The 15,759-nt window shown below is 35.2% G+C and overlaps 1 protein-coding gene across 1 annotated transcript; it reads left to right on the top strand.

Annotated features, from left to right (window-relative positions):
- Positions 1 to 428: 428 nt before the first annotated feature.
- Positions 429 to 13,818, top strand: SCG5 (secretogranin V). The gene is made up of 6 exons (XM_032237281.1): positions 429 to 587; positions 1,873 to 2,112; positions 7,003 to 7,152; positions 8,076 to 8,188; positions 12,678 to 12,731; positions 13,714 to 13,818. The coding sequence occupies exons 2-6, from the start codon at positions 1,887 to 1,889 to the stop codon at positions 13,816 to 13,818; spliced, it is 648 nt and encodes a 215-aa protein (XP_032093172.1). The 5' UTR covers positions 429 to 587; positions 1,873 to 1,886.
- The last annotated feature ends 1,941 nt before the right edge of the window (positions 13,819 to 15,759 follow it).

Genomic DNA, 15,759 nt, shown 5'->3' with positions numbered 1-15,759 from the left:
ATATTGAAATCTCATTGGATTAACAAATCATATTTCAGCAAGATATTCTTAGAAGAATTAACAACCTAATATTAACGTATGTGAGACTGGAAAGAAAATATATTTGCTCAACCATCCTCAGTTTATGATGGCAATTCTAGCATAACACATTTACACTATTGGCAGGAGAATGTTGGCATTTGCTGACTTACTTGAATTTAATTTATATAAATGAATTTATATCTGTCTGGAAGGATCAGCTCCAGAGATATTAGCAAAAAAAAAAAAAAAAAAATCAAAGCCGGCTTGGGCATCTTTTTGAGGGCCTTCCCTGCAGCCTGGGGTAATGGGAGGCGAAAAACCCAGCTGTCGGGTTGCGATCTACCTCCGGGAATCCTGGCAACGGTTCACACACGCCACGGACGGAAGAAAAAACACAGCAAGGACGCGAGACGGGAGGGGGGGTTGATAGAAGAGGAAAAGCTGGGACCACGGAGCTCTTCCAACACGCGCGTTCAGCCGCTGCTTCTCGTTTGGCGTCGTGCCTGGGCAAGCAAGCCGCATTCGGGCCAGAAGAGCGCAGCCATCGCGCTCACCGGATCCAAACGGTGAGTGCGACGCGCGACGGTTTTTGACAACCCCAAGGGATGGGATGCCCGGGCGGCCCAGAGAGAGAGAGAGGGAAGGGCTGAGGTTTTCTATGGGGCTTCTGCGCTGGAAAGAGGGCGCCGGGGGCTGGCTATGCTTTACTCTTTATCGTTCTCAATTTTATGGCGAGATCATTTTAAAATCTCTGGTGCAGGTCAAACAATGCAGTTCTGAGAGGAGTTAAATAGAAAGGCGAGGGGAGGAATCATCACACCGACCTTAGCCGATTCCTGAAATTATCTGTATATTTGAAGAAATATAGCAAGAGAAGAAATGCATCTGAAAACCAGTTGTTAGAAAGAGTAAAATGACCAGAAATCCTGTCTCAATGAGTAAAATGAGCATTAGTGAATATTTCCACAACTGCCTCTCTTTCTGTCACACACAACCTCCCCCTCCCCCTTTATGATGATAATGGTGCATATGCCGGGCTTCATAGGACATGACTTTTCCCAGCATGCATCGTGAAGAAGCCGAATTGAAGGTTTGATTGAGAACCTTTAGCAGCACAAGGCTGACATCAGCTTCATTTGTTGGATTTTCTCTGATTAATCACTGCTGCCATTTAGAGGAATCTCGTTTGAGGCAACCAAACAGAGCCTTCCGCCTCCAGGAAACAAATCCAAATGGGGGCAGAAAGGCAAAGAGAGGATTATATTTAATTGATGCGGTGAATGTGATAGGCTGCCAGCCCCTTGACGTATTTGGCAAGCTGTTTCCTAGCCTTCCCAAATTAAGTGAACAGCACAGTTTGGAACAGAGGGAGAGCGCCATAATATTTCATTGGAAAGTGATTGATGCTTAGAAACAAACCAGGACCAAAATTTGAGATCCTGTTAACCTGCAAAGGAGCAGACCAAAGTTTAAGGTCCCAGCCTCTTCTTTGCATTTGCTAAAGCCTCCCAGAACCACAAAATTGACAATTAAATAAAGAAAACCTGGACAGAATTCAGTGAATATACTGAGGCTTCCTCATAAAGCCTCTGAGGAGCTGAATGTGAGTTTTCAAATTGATTTTTTTTTACCAGGCCATTATTTACCTCCTGGTCCATGTGGAAATGGATAACAATGAACTTGATTTTTTATATTTGTGGTAATGTTGGCTTAAAATTCCCTTTGTATATTCTTCTATAGCGGCCTTTCCCCAAGGCCTGCTCCATTGGACCGGAGCATAATTCAGGTGTTGGGGGAAAGGAGGGACATGGCATTTCATTATTCATTGAGTTCCTTGTTGTCTTGGCATAGGTTACAGAATATAGATGGGTATCGCCATGACTTCAACCTTGCTCTGCAGCCTGTCCCTTCTGCTGGCCTGCAGCATGGCTCTGACTTTCAGTCACAGTGCTAGGAGCCCAGACAGAGTTTCTGAAGCTGACATCCAAAGACTTCTGCATGGTGTGATGGAACAGTTGGGCATTGCAAGACCCAGAGTGGAATATCCAGCCCATCAAGCAATGAATCTCATAGGCCCACAAAATATTGAAGGTAAACATTTATTTCTCTGAATTAATGAAATTATTATTTTAAAAACAATATTGACATTCTATCCTAATTTTCCTCAAATATATGACGCCCAAGATTTGTTGGACTACTGCTTCCAGAATTCTCAGCCAGCCTAGTAATATCTTTATAGCTTTTATAGTACCTCATATTTTATCTACAAGGGAATTACAGAAGACCCTTTCCCTGTCTGGTGGTTTCCAAATTCATTGGACAAAAGTGCCCATTATTCCAAGAAAGTAAAGCCAACAAACCTGGTGGCTGGGAATTATAGAATATAAAATAACACTATAGCAATAGCAGTTAGACTTACATACCGCTTCATAGGGCTTTCAGCCCTTTCTAAGCGGTTTACAGAGTCAGCATATCGCCCCCCCCCCCAGTCTGGGTCCTCATTTCACCCACCTCGGAAGGATGGAAGGCTGAGTCAACCTTGAGCCGGTAAGATTAGAACCGCTGAACTGCAGATAACAGTCAGCTGAAGTGGCCTGCAGTACTGCACCCTAACCACTGCGCCACACTACAATATACTGCACCCTAACCACTGCGCCACACTACAATATGTACAGCATTATAAGGCAAAAAATATATAAAATAAAAGGACCATGTCAACCAGTCCAAATAAAAAAAGTTATTTAAAATGCCCAGATAATGTAATATATGTTTTAGCAGTCAAAATGTAATGCAAGGTTATATACTATAGTGGCACCAGTTGTGAGCAAGTCACTTCACAAGCAGAGCATTGTGATATAGAAATGATGCTCCCTCTTCTGAGAGAGAGGGGGGGGAAGAGAGATATGGATATATCTGTCTATCTGTCTATCGATGATCGACAGACAGACAGACAGACAGACAGACACCTGCACTGCTACATTCTGTAATCTCATGCCTAGAATTAGAGGGATTTTAGAAACTCAAGGTTCACTTTAAAATTAATCTAGCACAGTAATCAGGGACTCTGATTTTGGCCATGGGTCAAAATATATAGAGCTGAGTGAGTGTTTGAATTACCCAAGGTCAAAATCAGACTCCCTGATTACATCCCAGATTATTTTTTTAAAGTGAACCTTGAGTTTCTAAAATCCACCTAAATGTATTCAGGCATGTTGAATAGAAGTTTTAAAAATATATATTCTAACAGGCTTTCTGGATAAATCCTCTGTTGTTCTTTGTTTCAACATTAGGTGGCTATTGAGTATTGGACGTACAAACTAGAAACCTGCTTAAAACTGTATTTTATACATTTTAATCAGAAGATGGCGCACTGCCTCTTAAGAATTGGGTGGAAGCCAAATGGTTTTATAAGTGTGTAATAGAATAACATCTAAGTTGTTTGCAGTACAAATCATTCTATGTTAACAGCAATTTATCTGCTACTAACATGGTTTCTTTGGAAGATTTTCTTTTCTTTCAAGAAAAAAATAAATAAGCCTATTAGAGATGTCAGTGGCTCTACTTCATATTTATATTGCTATGTAAAGTCATTCAAGGTCATTTAGAGATACATAACCATTGGTATAAATTGAAACTGGGGGATTGTTAAAATTAAGTGTAAATGTTGAAATGAATTCTTGTACAAGCCTATCTAGAAATAATCTGTAATAATTCTCAGTAAGATTTTTTCCCTATAAGGCTGTATTACATTGTAATATTTAATAAGAATGCCCCAGATATGCTTTTTCAAAAGGCAACTGGGCTTTCTATATAGTACAGTATTATAATTCTGATAATATATTGGTTTGATGATGATTACCTGATAGTTCTACAACCTCTCCTGGGAAGGAACCCAATGAGATTCATTGATTCTTCATGTCAATATTGTTTCTATTTTATTTTGTATTATTTCAGCATTTAAAAAGACCATTTGGAAAATATGCTATTCTAAACTAAAATATTCATGAAAGGAGTGTCCAATTTCTTTACTTCAGGAGTATAAAAAGAGAGAGAGAAAATTTCACCAATTCATCCTATATGTGATACATTTAAGATAAAAATTGACTATTCAGATATATTGTCACAAAGAACTTAAAGTTGGGTATTGCTGATCAAGCATTTGAATGAGTATTAAATAATCAGATCTGATACATTTTTACCTGAAGGCTGTTAAAATTAAACTCTGAGAATATATAAAACACATTCTAATTTCCAGCCCCAAGCAACATGGATTTATTTTTCATTGCCTTTCCTTTTTTTAGTTCTGTAACTTTCCACCATTTACATCATTTACAGAGCTTGCCAGTCTGAAATGTTTGCTAGCAAGAACAAAATTTCCAAAACAAATTGCTTAAGAAATAAGAATAGATATTTGATATATAGCCTCCGAGTTCCTTTTATCATATAAGGCAGTCTTCTCAACCTTTGCAATCCTGTGAGTCTCTCACTCTATGATTAAAAGCAATTATAGTACTTCATCACATTTATAGTTGGGCAAGGAAGAACTGTACTGTTTATTTTTCAATAATTCAATTTTAATCTCTGCATCACAGGCATTTTCAATCATTGAAATACCAAAGCTGTCCCCAGTGGGCTTGCTAGGCAAAAGGAAGCAGGTTTTGGAAATGATTCCCTGCTGGCTTTGCTTTCTGTTTTGTCTTGCATAACCCTGATCCTAAAATTTTGGCAATCCTGGGTGTTCATAACCCACATTTTCCAAATCCTTAAAATTTATAACAAAGTAGCACTCTGTCACACATATCAATGCATCACTAGCTTCACACATCTTTGGAGAATCATTTCCATCAATTGTATATATTTTGGAGAAACCTTGGGGAAAATAAATCTTCCAGGACTAAGTCAGAAAAATGGATGAAGTGCGTGGTGATTCCATTTACCAAGTTGACATAGATAGCGGGGACAGAGGTGGGGTGCAAGAGAGATATTGTGACAACTTTATAGCTAATCACTTCCAGCAAGTTTAGCAACTGCTGCTGTATACAGTTTTGCAGCATGTACTAGTCAATAAGACTAGAGAATCTATGGGTGACTAAGGCTGAAATAAAGATTTTCAGAATAAACTCTTGGTGCATTAGATTGTTACTCCCCTATTCTTTCTCAGCCACTATTTCCTAATTTATCGAGTGGGCAATTGTTCCATATTGTGATAGCAAGTGTCCCATTCCACTCTGCATTATTTTGATTCTGGATTTGCAAGGTTCCAGTAAACCTAATATCAGAAATGCAGTTCAAGAAGGAATGGGGTGTTTGAATTACTGTCTGTAAGAAAGCCGTCAGAGCCTGCTTCTGCCATTCTTCTTCTCACAAGATAAACAGTTCATGATGTTTTGTGAACATGATTTGCACAATCCGTAGAGGTATTCAGATTTTTTTTTTTTTACTGTCTTCTGGTAAAAAGAGAGGCACTGAGATGATGACTTCTGGGATCTTGAACTGAAAGCAGCTAGAAAAAAAGTGTTATTCACAGAAATGTTGGCAAACATTTAAAACTTTTAAGTAAGGGAGGTTCAAAAGTAATGTTAAATAGTATTACTTCACAGAAAGAATAGTGGAAGCTTGGAACCAACTTCCAGAGGAGGTGGTAAGTCACTCATCAATGACTTGGGATAAATACATGTCTTGGGATAAATACATGTCTATCATCCATAACAAATTTAAAAAATACATTAAAATAAGATAAAAATAATAAAATATTAAATAAAATTAAAAAGTAAATAAAAACAAACAAAAACTGATTAATGTAACACAGGTAATTTTTTTAAAAATAATTCTTTCTTCCATTTTGGAATTTATTTAGAGACAAGTCTGCATTACAGACTCATACTTGCTTAATTATTTGTATAGTCATATGAAAAAATAAGTACAGCCATTAAAATTTGACTTTTTCAACATATTTCAATGGAGATATTTGATGTTCATTTCAACAATGTTGATATTCAGTAATACTACACCACCATAGACAGATCCAATGTGCAGTCTGAGGGTCCTGCTAGACTCATGATTTCTCCTCAATGAGCAGATGACAGTCAAGGCTAATGAATAAAGTGGACAGATATTTGTGACAAGACAGTGAATGTCTTATACCTGTAATTGCATGTCAATATAATAGAGTAAAATGATTTTCATGATATGAGGTGAGAACAAATCTGCTCTGCTACACTCAATTTCTACTAGACACTCTGTATTCTGAACACTGGGTGCTTTATAGTGGCTAGTGCACATTTTTAAAATTGCAAGGAAAAAAACTGTTTCTATCCTGCCCTCTCTCTATGTGATAGAATAATGTAAGATTGTCTACTAAGTCTCTCAGACAATTGACCTGGGCACTTTCTTGGCATTTTTATTTTATTTATTTTATTTTATGCCTTAAAGTCAATGTTGATTCCTAGTAACTACTTGGATTAGCCCTTGCAGTCTTCTTGGCAAGATCTGTGGAAATGGTTTATCATTGCCTCCTTCTGAAAGTAACACGCAGCTGGCTTTCTACTTAAGGTGGAACTAAAGCTCACCAATTCCCAGCCTGATGCCTTAATCACAACACCAAACTGGGTCTTTGCACCGAAATTGTTCTTGGCCAATCGGTACACAAAGACGGTGCATTTTTAATGATACACTAAAGCTTGTCTGTAAGCACTTCTTCATTGGTTAATCATGAGTTGAATTATTAAAATAGGAGAAAAAGGTAGCCTAACTAACTCAAATGCCTGAATAATTCAGTATCTGAATTAGATATTTTTTTTAAAACTGTCTTATTGATGTTAAGAAGAAGCAGAGGTTTTGTGACCCATTTAAGTGATCTCCATCGAAATCAAGAAATGAACATAAGCATTGATTTAGATGTTTAATCAAACTCATGAAAAATATTATAATTTTTTTTTCAAAAGATTGTAATTTGTTTGTGTGCAATTCTGTGTTTATTAGGTGGTGCCCATGAAGGTTTGCAACATTTGGGTCCTTATGGAAATATTCCAAACATTGTTGCTGAGTTGACAGGTGATAATATACCAAAGGATTTTAGTGAAGATCAGGGATATCCAGATCCTCCAAATCCTTGCCCAATTGGAAAAACAGGTAAGTTGTATGAACTCCCTACTGGATTTGATGTAGTTTTATACTGAGGAATCAGATCTAAATTATACTATAAAATAATCCACCCACCCACCCCGAAAAACTACGCACACAGTAACACAGATTAAAAAATCCAAATTGTTATTTCATTACTAAGATGCATTTGTTGAAATACTAGTTTTTTATAAGAAAGGATCGATCAATGGAGATAGATACAAAGAAAGGCTAAGAAATTATACTTACAGAATGTAATTATATAATCAATACATTTAAGTATTAAATCAAGTCTAGTTCTAGTTTATCGGTGGGATTGATTTTCTGGTCTAGTCTATATAATCAGACTTATGAGGTATGGTAATAAGATTGGTAATAAGATTGAATTACCTTTCAAATCTTGAGCACATATTTATCCAATAAGCAAATTCTGATTTTCTGAACTAAAGGCAATCATCTGAATCATTTCTTAAGACTTAAATAACTGCATTATCACATATGCTTACAATAATTACACCCAATATGCACATAAATATTCTGGATAGTGGTTAGGAATATCTAAATTCTCAATATAGGTTGCAATCAACCACACAACAAAATGTTAAAGATTTATGCAGCCTAGAAATGTCTATAAGTATAAATATAAAGATACATTACTGGATTAATATCCAAGCATCTGTTTATTGTTCTTTTTAACCCCTCCTATGATCCTACAGAAACAAATTAATTTTACTTTGTATCTGCTCCAAAGAACTGTGGAAATTGTTTAACCATCCCAAGAGTCCTGTTTTGAAGAAGAAAAGTGTATTTTTTTTCATCTCCCATACTTTTCAAATAAAATTAATTGCATATGTTCCTGGTATATATTTTTTAAACAAACAATTAAATTTTAAACATGCCAACTGCTCAGGTTTTTCCAAAATGTTTTGTAGTTGATGACGGATGTCTTGAAAACACACCCGACACAGCGGAGTTCAGCAAAGACTATCAACTTCATCAGCATCTTTTTGATCCAGAACATGACTACCCGAGCTTAAGTAAATGGGTATGTAAATCAGATTTATTTTTATAAACCTATAACTAAGTTCTCAATCAGTTAAATGCTCTGTTATTTAATTATTAATACAAATATTTCTTTGCCCATGTATTTTAATAAATGTTCTCTGAAGGATCTTATTTATGAAAAAAAAAAATACCCTAAACTTTAATTTATATACAGTATAAGGATGTGTATGTAAACAACATTATTACAAAAAATAAAGAAATAGCATTGCAAGGATTATCTATCTCTCTTATGGTCAAATGCAGAGGTTGAGAATATTTCTTCCACTTCAAAGTCCAAGATAATGATGCAACAAATACAACTGATTCCACTTTCTGTTTACATCGCAAGATTCTTACATGATTCCTAAGCATTTCAGGCAGTCAACGAAATTTCCCTCTTTTTTATATTGTGCTTGATTAATGTTGCAATCTTTGGTAAATGTACCAGATGTTTAACTCAAACGATTCATTTTTGCCAACTCAAATAATTCATTCTTGTACTACTGCTTTGAGAACTATAAAGCACTTGCTTGTGACCACAAATATATTGCTGGGATTTAAAGCATTTCCCGTCAGAATCCCTTGAATTTCACTTGGATACTGTAATTGTTAGACATATACTTAACTTTGTGACTGAAATAAGTGGGCTGAACTTCCTTAATCTTGATTGGAAGATTGTATTGCTCATTACCTATGGCATTTATGTACTATCTAAAAATCTAAAGTATTTAGGTAATGTCTAATAAAGAAATGTAAAAATAATTTAAGAAGCAAAATAAAATATAAAATAATATGCATACAATTCGTACTCAACAGCAGCATAAATATAGTAATGAAATGAAACTCACAGTAATCTCAGAATTGAATGAACATTTACTAGTTCCTTTAGTCTGAGGATTTCCATACCGTACATGTGCTGTTAAAATTACTTTTATAAATGAAAACTCTTTACCTGGAATTGAAAATACTTCAGCTATTACAACAGGCAAACCCTTTTCCTAATACAGTCACTAAGACAAAAACATTACTCTTTTGAAAGTTCCCATTTAGTGGGAGTAATTGAAAAAGTCTTGAAGATTTTAAACTTTGAAGGATTGTGTATGTATTAAGTATGAGTCTTTTAAGCTATAGAAGACTTTAAAAATGGAAACAACAGTTTCATTTAGGGTTTTAAATGCAGTTGGTAAGGTGTTTGACTGTCCCATCTTAGTTCATAATGTTGCGGCCATGGTTAGAAGTTGACCTGTTTTTTTTAAAAAAACAAGCATATTGCAATAATCTCAATGACGTCTAGCATAGGTAAATTCAAAGTTACCAGCCCAAGTTAATACAAGGAATTTTAAGGCATTGTAGTCATTTAAACCTCTAATAATAACAGTGGATGAGTGAACTCCTGCAACTTGGCCTTCTGGTAGTGGAATAGGTAGAATCTATTTATCAACTACCAGCCTTATCTCTATCTACATGGACAAAGACTCCTTTGTTCATTCTTATCTACTTTGTTCTTGCATCCAAACTGGTTTTCCATCAGATATAGACAGACCAGATTTTGGATGATTTTACAAAGCACATTAATTCTAGATAAAATCACCCAAGTCCTTTTGAAAGCAAATTATAGTATTTTGTTTTTATAACAATGTACACAAAAAAGGGAAAATTTAAGGCTGTTTATATGTCATGTGTAAGGGTCCTGTTCCAGAATATTAAATTAAGAGTTAACAGAGTTAGTTACAGCTGCAGAATATTCCATCTAATGCAAAAAGTTATTTTGGAGCAATTACTCTATTTTCAACATAAAAACATTGATGCTGATATCATGGGATGTATTTAACAGTATTATTTGTATGTGAAGGCTTGTAAATGAATAAATGTACATGCTCCAGATTTTAGAGAAATTTGACATTGAAATTGTTTCTTTAAAGTTATCATCATCAAACAATGTACCAACTTACTTTGAAAGCAGCTTGAATTCAGGCGGTATTGTTTTCTTTCTGCCTGTTTATGCCTGTTATTATACTTCATAGATCTAAATTACAAGCTAGAAGTGTGTCTGAATATAAACTATATGTGCAAAGCACAAATAGTTTTGGTGCTTCAACATTGGTTCTGTTGATGCTCTTTGATACTATTTTATGTCCAAAGTAGATGTAATAACACTAATGTGCATGCAGTAAAAAGTAGTTCAAAATCTGTGTGTGTTGAATGTATACTTTTGAAGTCACCCTGTGGACATGTGTTCATTCTTTAAAAACCTGCTCCTTGTTTGTGTATATTTTAGGATTGAAGTTGTGATGTGCTTGGCTCTTTCTAAAACCAAGTCCTGTGATGTAGAAAATGCTATTAGTTCCTCTTTGGTAGAGATGGGATCAAAAGATGGTAGACATTTCACCAGAAATCAGAATGCTTTCCTTGCAGAATGTCTGGGACAAGCCATATTTTCAGATTTCCCTTTACTGCAGGAGTGAGATCTTAGTTCAGATTATCTGAACACTGTTGCTACCTGCTCTTATATTTGCATTAGTTATGGTCTTAACATATACCCAAACAATATCAAATATTTCTTTAACCAAAACAATTGAACAAAGTGGAGGGCGGGGTGGTGGTGGTGATTAGCTCCAAGTCTGCTTTTAAATTAATTGCAGTGTACCTTTAAAAATGTCTAAAAACTTATCTTTGTAAAGGAGATTTAGGTAAAACAATGTTAATAAAAATTATAAATAAAACACTACTTCTCAGAGGAAATAAAACACATGTCTCCTATTGTGTTTTGCATAGTTAAATTGATTTTTCCCTAAGTGAGTTTGCACAAATTATTGCAGCCAAGAATGTCTCTTTGGCCAGCTTCATCCCCATTTCCTTGTCTATTTGGCACAGTAGAGATGAAATAGTTGAGGTCAAACAAAAGCTACATCTTGTGAACTTGGACTTAAATTAATATGAAAAGCACCAGCAGATTATGTTAGGCAGAAATCACTTTAGCTTGTTGCAGTATTTGTTTCTCAGAAATCCTTACTTCATTCAGGAATTACTGTTTTGTAACTCTCCTTATTACATTTCACCATGTATCATTATGCTTTTTAAAAACACAGTTGTTCCTCCTAAACTTTTGTTCCTTTAACTTTTTCTTTTTGGGGTCCACATTATAATTCCAGTGGAAATCAAATCTGTGGAGCATGTGTCTGACATTCCAGCCTGCACTTGAGCTTGCAACATTTATGAAATACAGCAGTGTGTGGGATTAGTTATAAAGGTTGGAGTTGAAAGTCATAGCCATCTTCTCTTGTTATTGTGAAGCTCTTCTCTCCCCCCCCCCACAAAAAAAATCAAATTTAGTTTCATTATATTAAAATAATTTTAAATCAGTTTATTTCTGAAAAGGAAGATCAGGGTCTTTTTAAAAAGAAGAAAGTATTTATAACAGTAACATCAATTAAAAATAGAAGGTGGCAAGCGAAGCAATTGAAATAGTAATAAGGAACATATTTAAATCACAACTTAAGGGAAACATCCATATGACTACAATAGAACTTCTCTTTTCTTTCTTCCTTTCTCCCCTTCCAAGTAATCCAATGGACAGCATGAAAAGGGAGAATTTCTTCCAGCTGTGATAGTCTTTCTGATAGTCTTTCTGCTTAAGGACAGACATAGTTAGATACGACCCAAATGTAGACTTCATAAAATAGGCAGTTGTGTCTGAGTATGGCAAGTCTGGTCTTGCCATTTTAATGGCATCCATATACTAAATATCAATATCTATCCAATACATTGTTGCTTTCTCTGACTGATAAATGGTTTCCAAGGTCTTGGATATTCCCATCAGGCAGAGTGGAGCAGTGTCTGAGATGGTGAAAGATGGGTCATGAGCAATAGTGGTGGCTTTCTAACTTTTCATTTTAGGCTCTGTAGCTGGATTCTTCCATTGAAAAGAGAGGTCCATACAAATGGCAATCTGCTGTGGACCACAGGTGTGATGCAGGGCGTGCACAAAACTATTTTGCATAATATGTGGTCTATCCTGGTTTAGATATGATGCATACTAAACTAATCTATGTTCATCAGTCTGTAGATGTGATCTGGGGGAAAGTCCCCATCTTGCACTTGTCTCTGACAGCAAATAACAGGATGGGCTCAAATGCCCTTTACTGAAAAGGATCTCATTCATGCAAAGTCTGTGTTTTACTATGCTTGATATTTTTCCATCTTACTCCTATCTTATTGAGACAGCTAAAATTAAAACCATCATATAACCCATATATTCCTATTCTTGTAATAGCTGATGACACTGAAGATCCCAGAAGAATAGCAAATATTTTATTAATAGCTGTAGTAATCCAACTGTTTTCTTGTGGTTTATCTTTTCAACAACATGGCATTCTCTACCAAAATGCTTTCCAAAATATTCACATGATAATATTTAGATGGCACAAAGTCTTGATTGAAAAGAGGTTATAAATTTGATCCACACTTTGTATTCTTTTATTGTTTTACAGAACAAGAATTTACTCTTTGAGAAAATGAAGGGTGAATCGAAAAGAAAGAAAAGGGTAATTTTCAGAACACAACTTGTTTTCATTTACTACCTTAATGTATAATCAGTCAAGAATGCAAATAAAATCAGATTGTTGAGATAGTTACAAACAGCATATACAGTAAAACCTGGACTTAGTCCTTATTTCCAGAAAACAGCTGTAGTAAGAGAGACAGTTCTTCATGCTAAAGTAGCATTTCTCAGTACACTCATTGCCATTCCAATGTGTGTATTTTTAAAAAATGAAAATTAAGTGCAACCCTTCTATTTTTCCAGGTTTATCTCTAGACCATGTATGTAGAATTTAACTTGCTACTTATTTTGTTAGCATTAAAATGGGTAAATTTATGGAAGACAGTTCTATCGAAGTCTACTGCTATTGAGGACACAGTATTAACTCTAGGTTACCATTGTGCCATCTTCTTTTTTGTAGCACCCTTGACACATTTGGATGGCCCTGTGAAAAACAAAATGCTGGACTAAAATTATCTTTGGCCTGATTGATAAAATAAAATATACCCCCCCTCCCAATCAGAAATGTAAATACAGTTGTACATACAGTTTAAATCCGGGGTGTCAAACTCATGTTGTCACGGCGTCGTCACATGATGTATTGTGACTTCCCTCCTTCTCTAAACCAGGCATGGGTGTGGCCAGCACGTGACACATCTGGGCTGCGGGCTGCGAGTTTGACAGCCCTGATTTTAGATCATCATACGAACATTGTCCTAGAATGTAGAACAGTAAGATCATTCACTTTTATAATCCTTATTTCCACTTCCTTCTTTCTCTTGCTTTTGCTTCAGTAAATTAAGACCTGCTCCATTAATTGAATAGAAGTCCTGCCCCATTTACGGAGTTTTGAAGAAGAAAACATTATGCTACAATTTTAAATACAAGAGCAAACACTCATTCATTCCATGTACTGTGGAAGACGCTAGGTTGTTTACTTGCATTATTTGTCATTCCTAAGTGTTTTAAAATATTTCATCTTTCAGAATGTAAATCCATATCTTCAAGGACAAAGATTGGACAACGTTGTGGCAAAGAAATCTGTTCCACATTTTTCAGATGAAGAAAAAGACAGAGCAGAAACTGAATGAAGATTCATAGATGGCTTGAGTACTAATGATATAAAAAGTGATTCAAATATTCATAGTAGTTGCATGTTTATTAACTATGAAAATCTTTCTGGAAAGCAGTTGGATTTATAGTATTTATAATATTTCTTTTTCTGCATCTACACCAAACTGGTTTCTTTCAGATGTTTGGGGCAATGATTCACGGAATTATTGAGATGCCCATGAGAATTATAATCCAATATATCTGCCTTTAGATTTGGGTGGCTGTCCCAAGTATACAACTACTGGATTTTGCTTCTTGTTAAGTTATAACAACATAATCACCAACATAACCATGTTTGCTTTGAATCTGACTTTAAGCTTTAATACATTTTAATCATTGTGACTTAAACTGGTGTTAAGAAATGAGTCTTTAAAAAGTTGAAAACATTAAAAGATTTTTCAGTTGTTGAGTACTATAAGTGATATAAAAGATTGCTGTTTGGGAACAATTATTTCACCTTTTTCTGTTTGTAAATAATAACATAATGCATAATAAATATCTAGGCACTTGCTATTATTGAAAGTCAACATTGTATGTTTTCATTAAATTACATGTTTCAGACAATTACCAATCAAATGGTTTGGTCCAATTATAGGAAAATTATATATGTTATTTCTAAAGACATACATGTGATTAAGCTTTTTACCCAGAAGGCAAGATGGTTACACACTCAGCTACAAGGAAATGCTGTCTCACCTAAGTGCACAGAGCTACCCCATTAATTATCTGTTTTTGAATAATGAATTATAACCCATATGCCTCCCATATCTAGATTGAAAAAGTGCATAAATACAGAAAACACTACCTAACTGCTGCCACATTGCTTGTCTGAATTTCTGCAGTTCAAATATGGCAAACCTAATCAGGTAAACATATAAAATAAGACATTATTTTAATATTTACTTTCTACCCTATTCAAACAGAATGTTTCTGTTCTACAAACAAAGAGAAGGAATATCTTTGTCATAAGACAGATCTAAGGATATCTATAGGTAGTTAGCCAGAATGATATCTAGGTAGTCCTCGACTTACAACAGTTTGTTTAGTAACCGTTTGAAGTTACATCACTGAAAAAAGTGGCCTATGACCATTTTTCACACTTATGACTGTTTCAGCATCCCCATGGTCACGTGATCAAAATTGAGATTCTTGGCAAGAGGCTCGTGTTTATTATGAATACAGAGTCCCAGGGTAATTTGATCACCTTTTTGCAACCTTCTGACAAGCAAACCCAAATGGGGAAGCCAGATTCACTTAACAACTATGCTACTAACTTAACAACTGCAGTGATTCATTTAACAACGATGACAAGAAAAGTTGCAAAATGGGGCAAAACTCATGTAACAAATACCTCACTTAGTGATACAAACACTGGACTCAATTGTGGTCGTAAGTTTACTACTTGTACATGATCTTGTTATGATATACATGATCTTGTTACTGATTTTGTGGATTTGTCTCTCTCAAAACTATATAGTACACATTTTAGATCCCTGAAACATTTCTCTTGTTTCAGAGAAAAAAAAAGAGATATCCTGTTCATTATTGTGTCTTTTTAGAAAGACCCTGTCTGCAATTTTATCTATTTCTATTTCTAATTTTATCCAGTTAAATTCAGCTATCATGGGCATTGAAAAAAATACCATCATCTCTAGATCAGAAGAAAATGATTGCCAGGTTTGCTTATTTGGTATTCAGCTTCCTTCATAAACTACATGTACTACCATTATTAAGTATTTAAAGCCAGCAAAATATCCACCCCATAACACTGTAATCGTCCTGGTTTCCGCAAAGTAGCTCCTGAATCACTGAGGAGACACCCTTCCCCTATTTCCTCTCAGCAGAGGCAGCACATTCTTTTATTCTGTCTTTCAAATGAAGGAAGTCAATTTATTACTGGGCTTTAAGTTCTGGGAGAG

This window comes from Thamnophis elegans, chromosome 1 (genome assembly GCF_009769535.1).
Source record: "Thamnophis elegans isolate rThaEle1 chromosome 1, rThaEle1.pri, whole genome shotgun sequence".
In the NCBI taxonomy this organism is placed as follows: Eukaryota; Metazoa; Chordata; class Lepidosauria; order Squamata; family Colubridae; genus Thamnophis; species Thamnophis elegans.
The sequence above is the reverse complement of the archived record's forward strand: the minus strand, read 5'-3'. Positions and strand labels throughout refer to the sequence as shown.

Bases quoted from the DNA above. Each gene is read 5' to 3' on its own strand.
- SCG5 (XM_032237281.1), top strand. From the start codon at position 1,887: ATGGGTATCGCCATGACTTCAACCTTGCTCTGCAGCCTGTCCCTTCTG. The intron at 7,153-8,075 runs GTAAGTTGTATG...AATGTTTTGTAG, and splicing joins TTGCCCAATTGGAAAAACAG to TTGATGACGGATGTCTTGAA. The intron at 12,732-13,713 runs GTAATTTTCAGA...TTCATCTTTCAG, and splicing joins AATCGAAAAGAAAGAAAAGG to AATGTAAATCCATATCTTCA.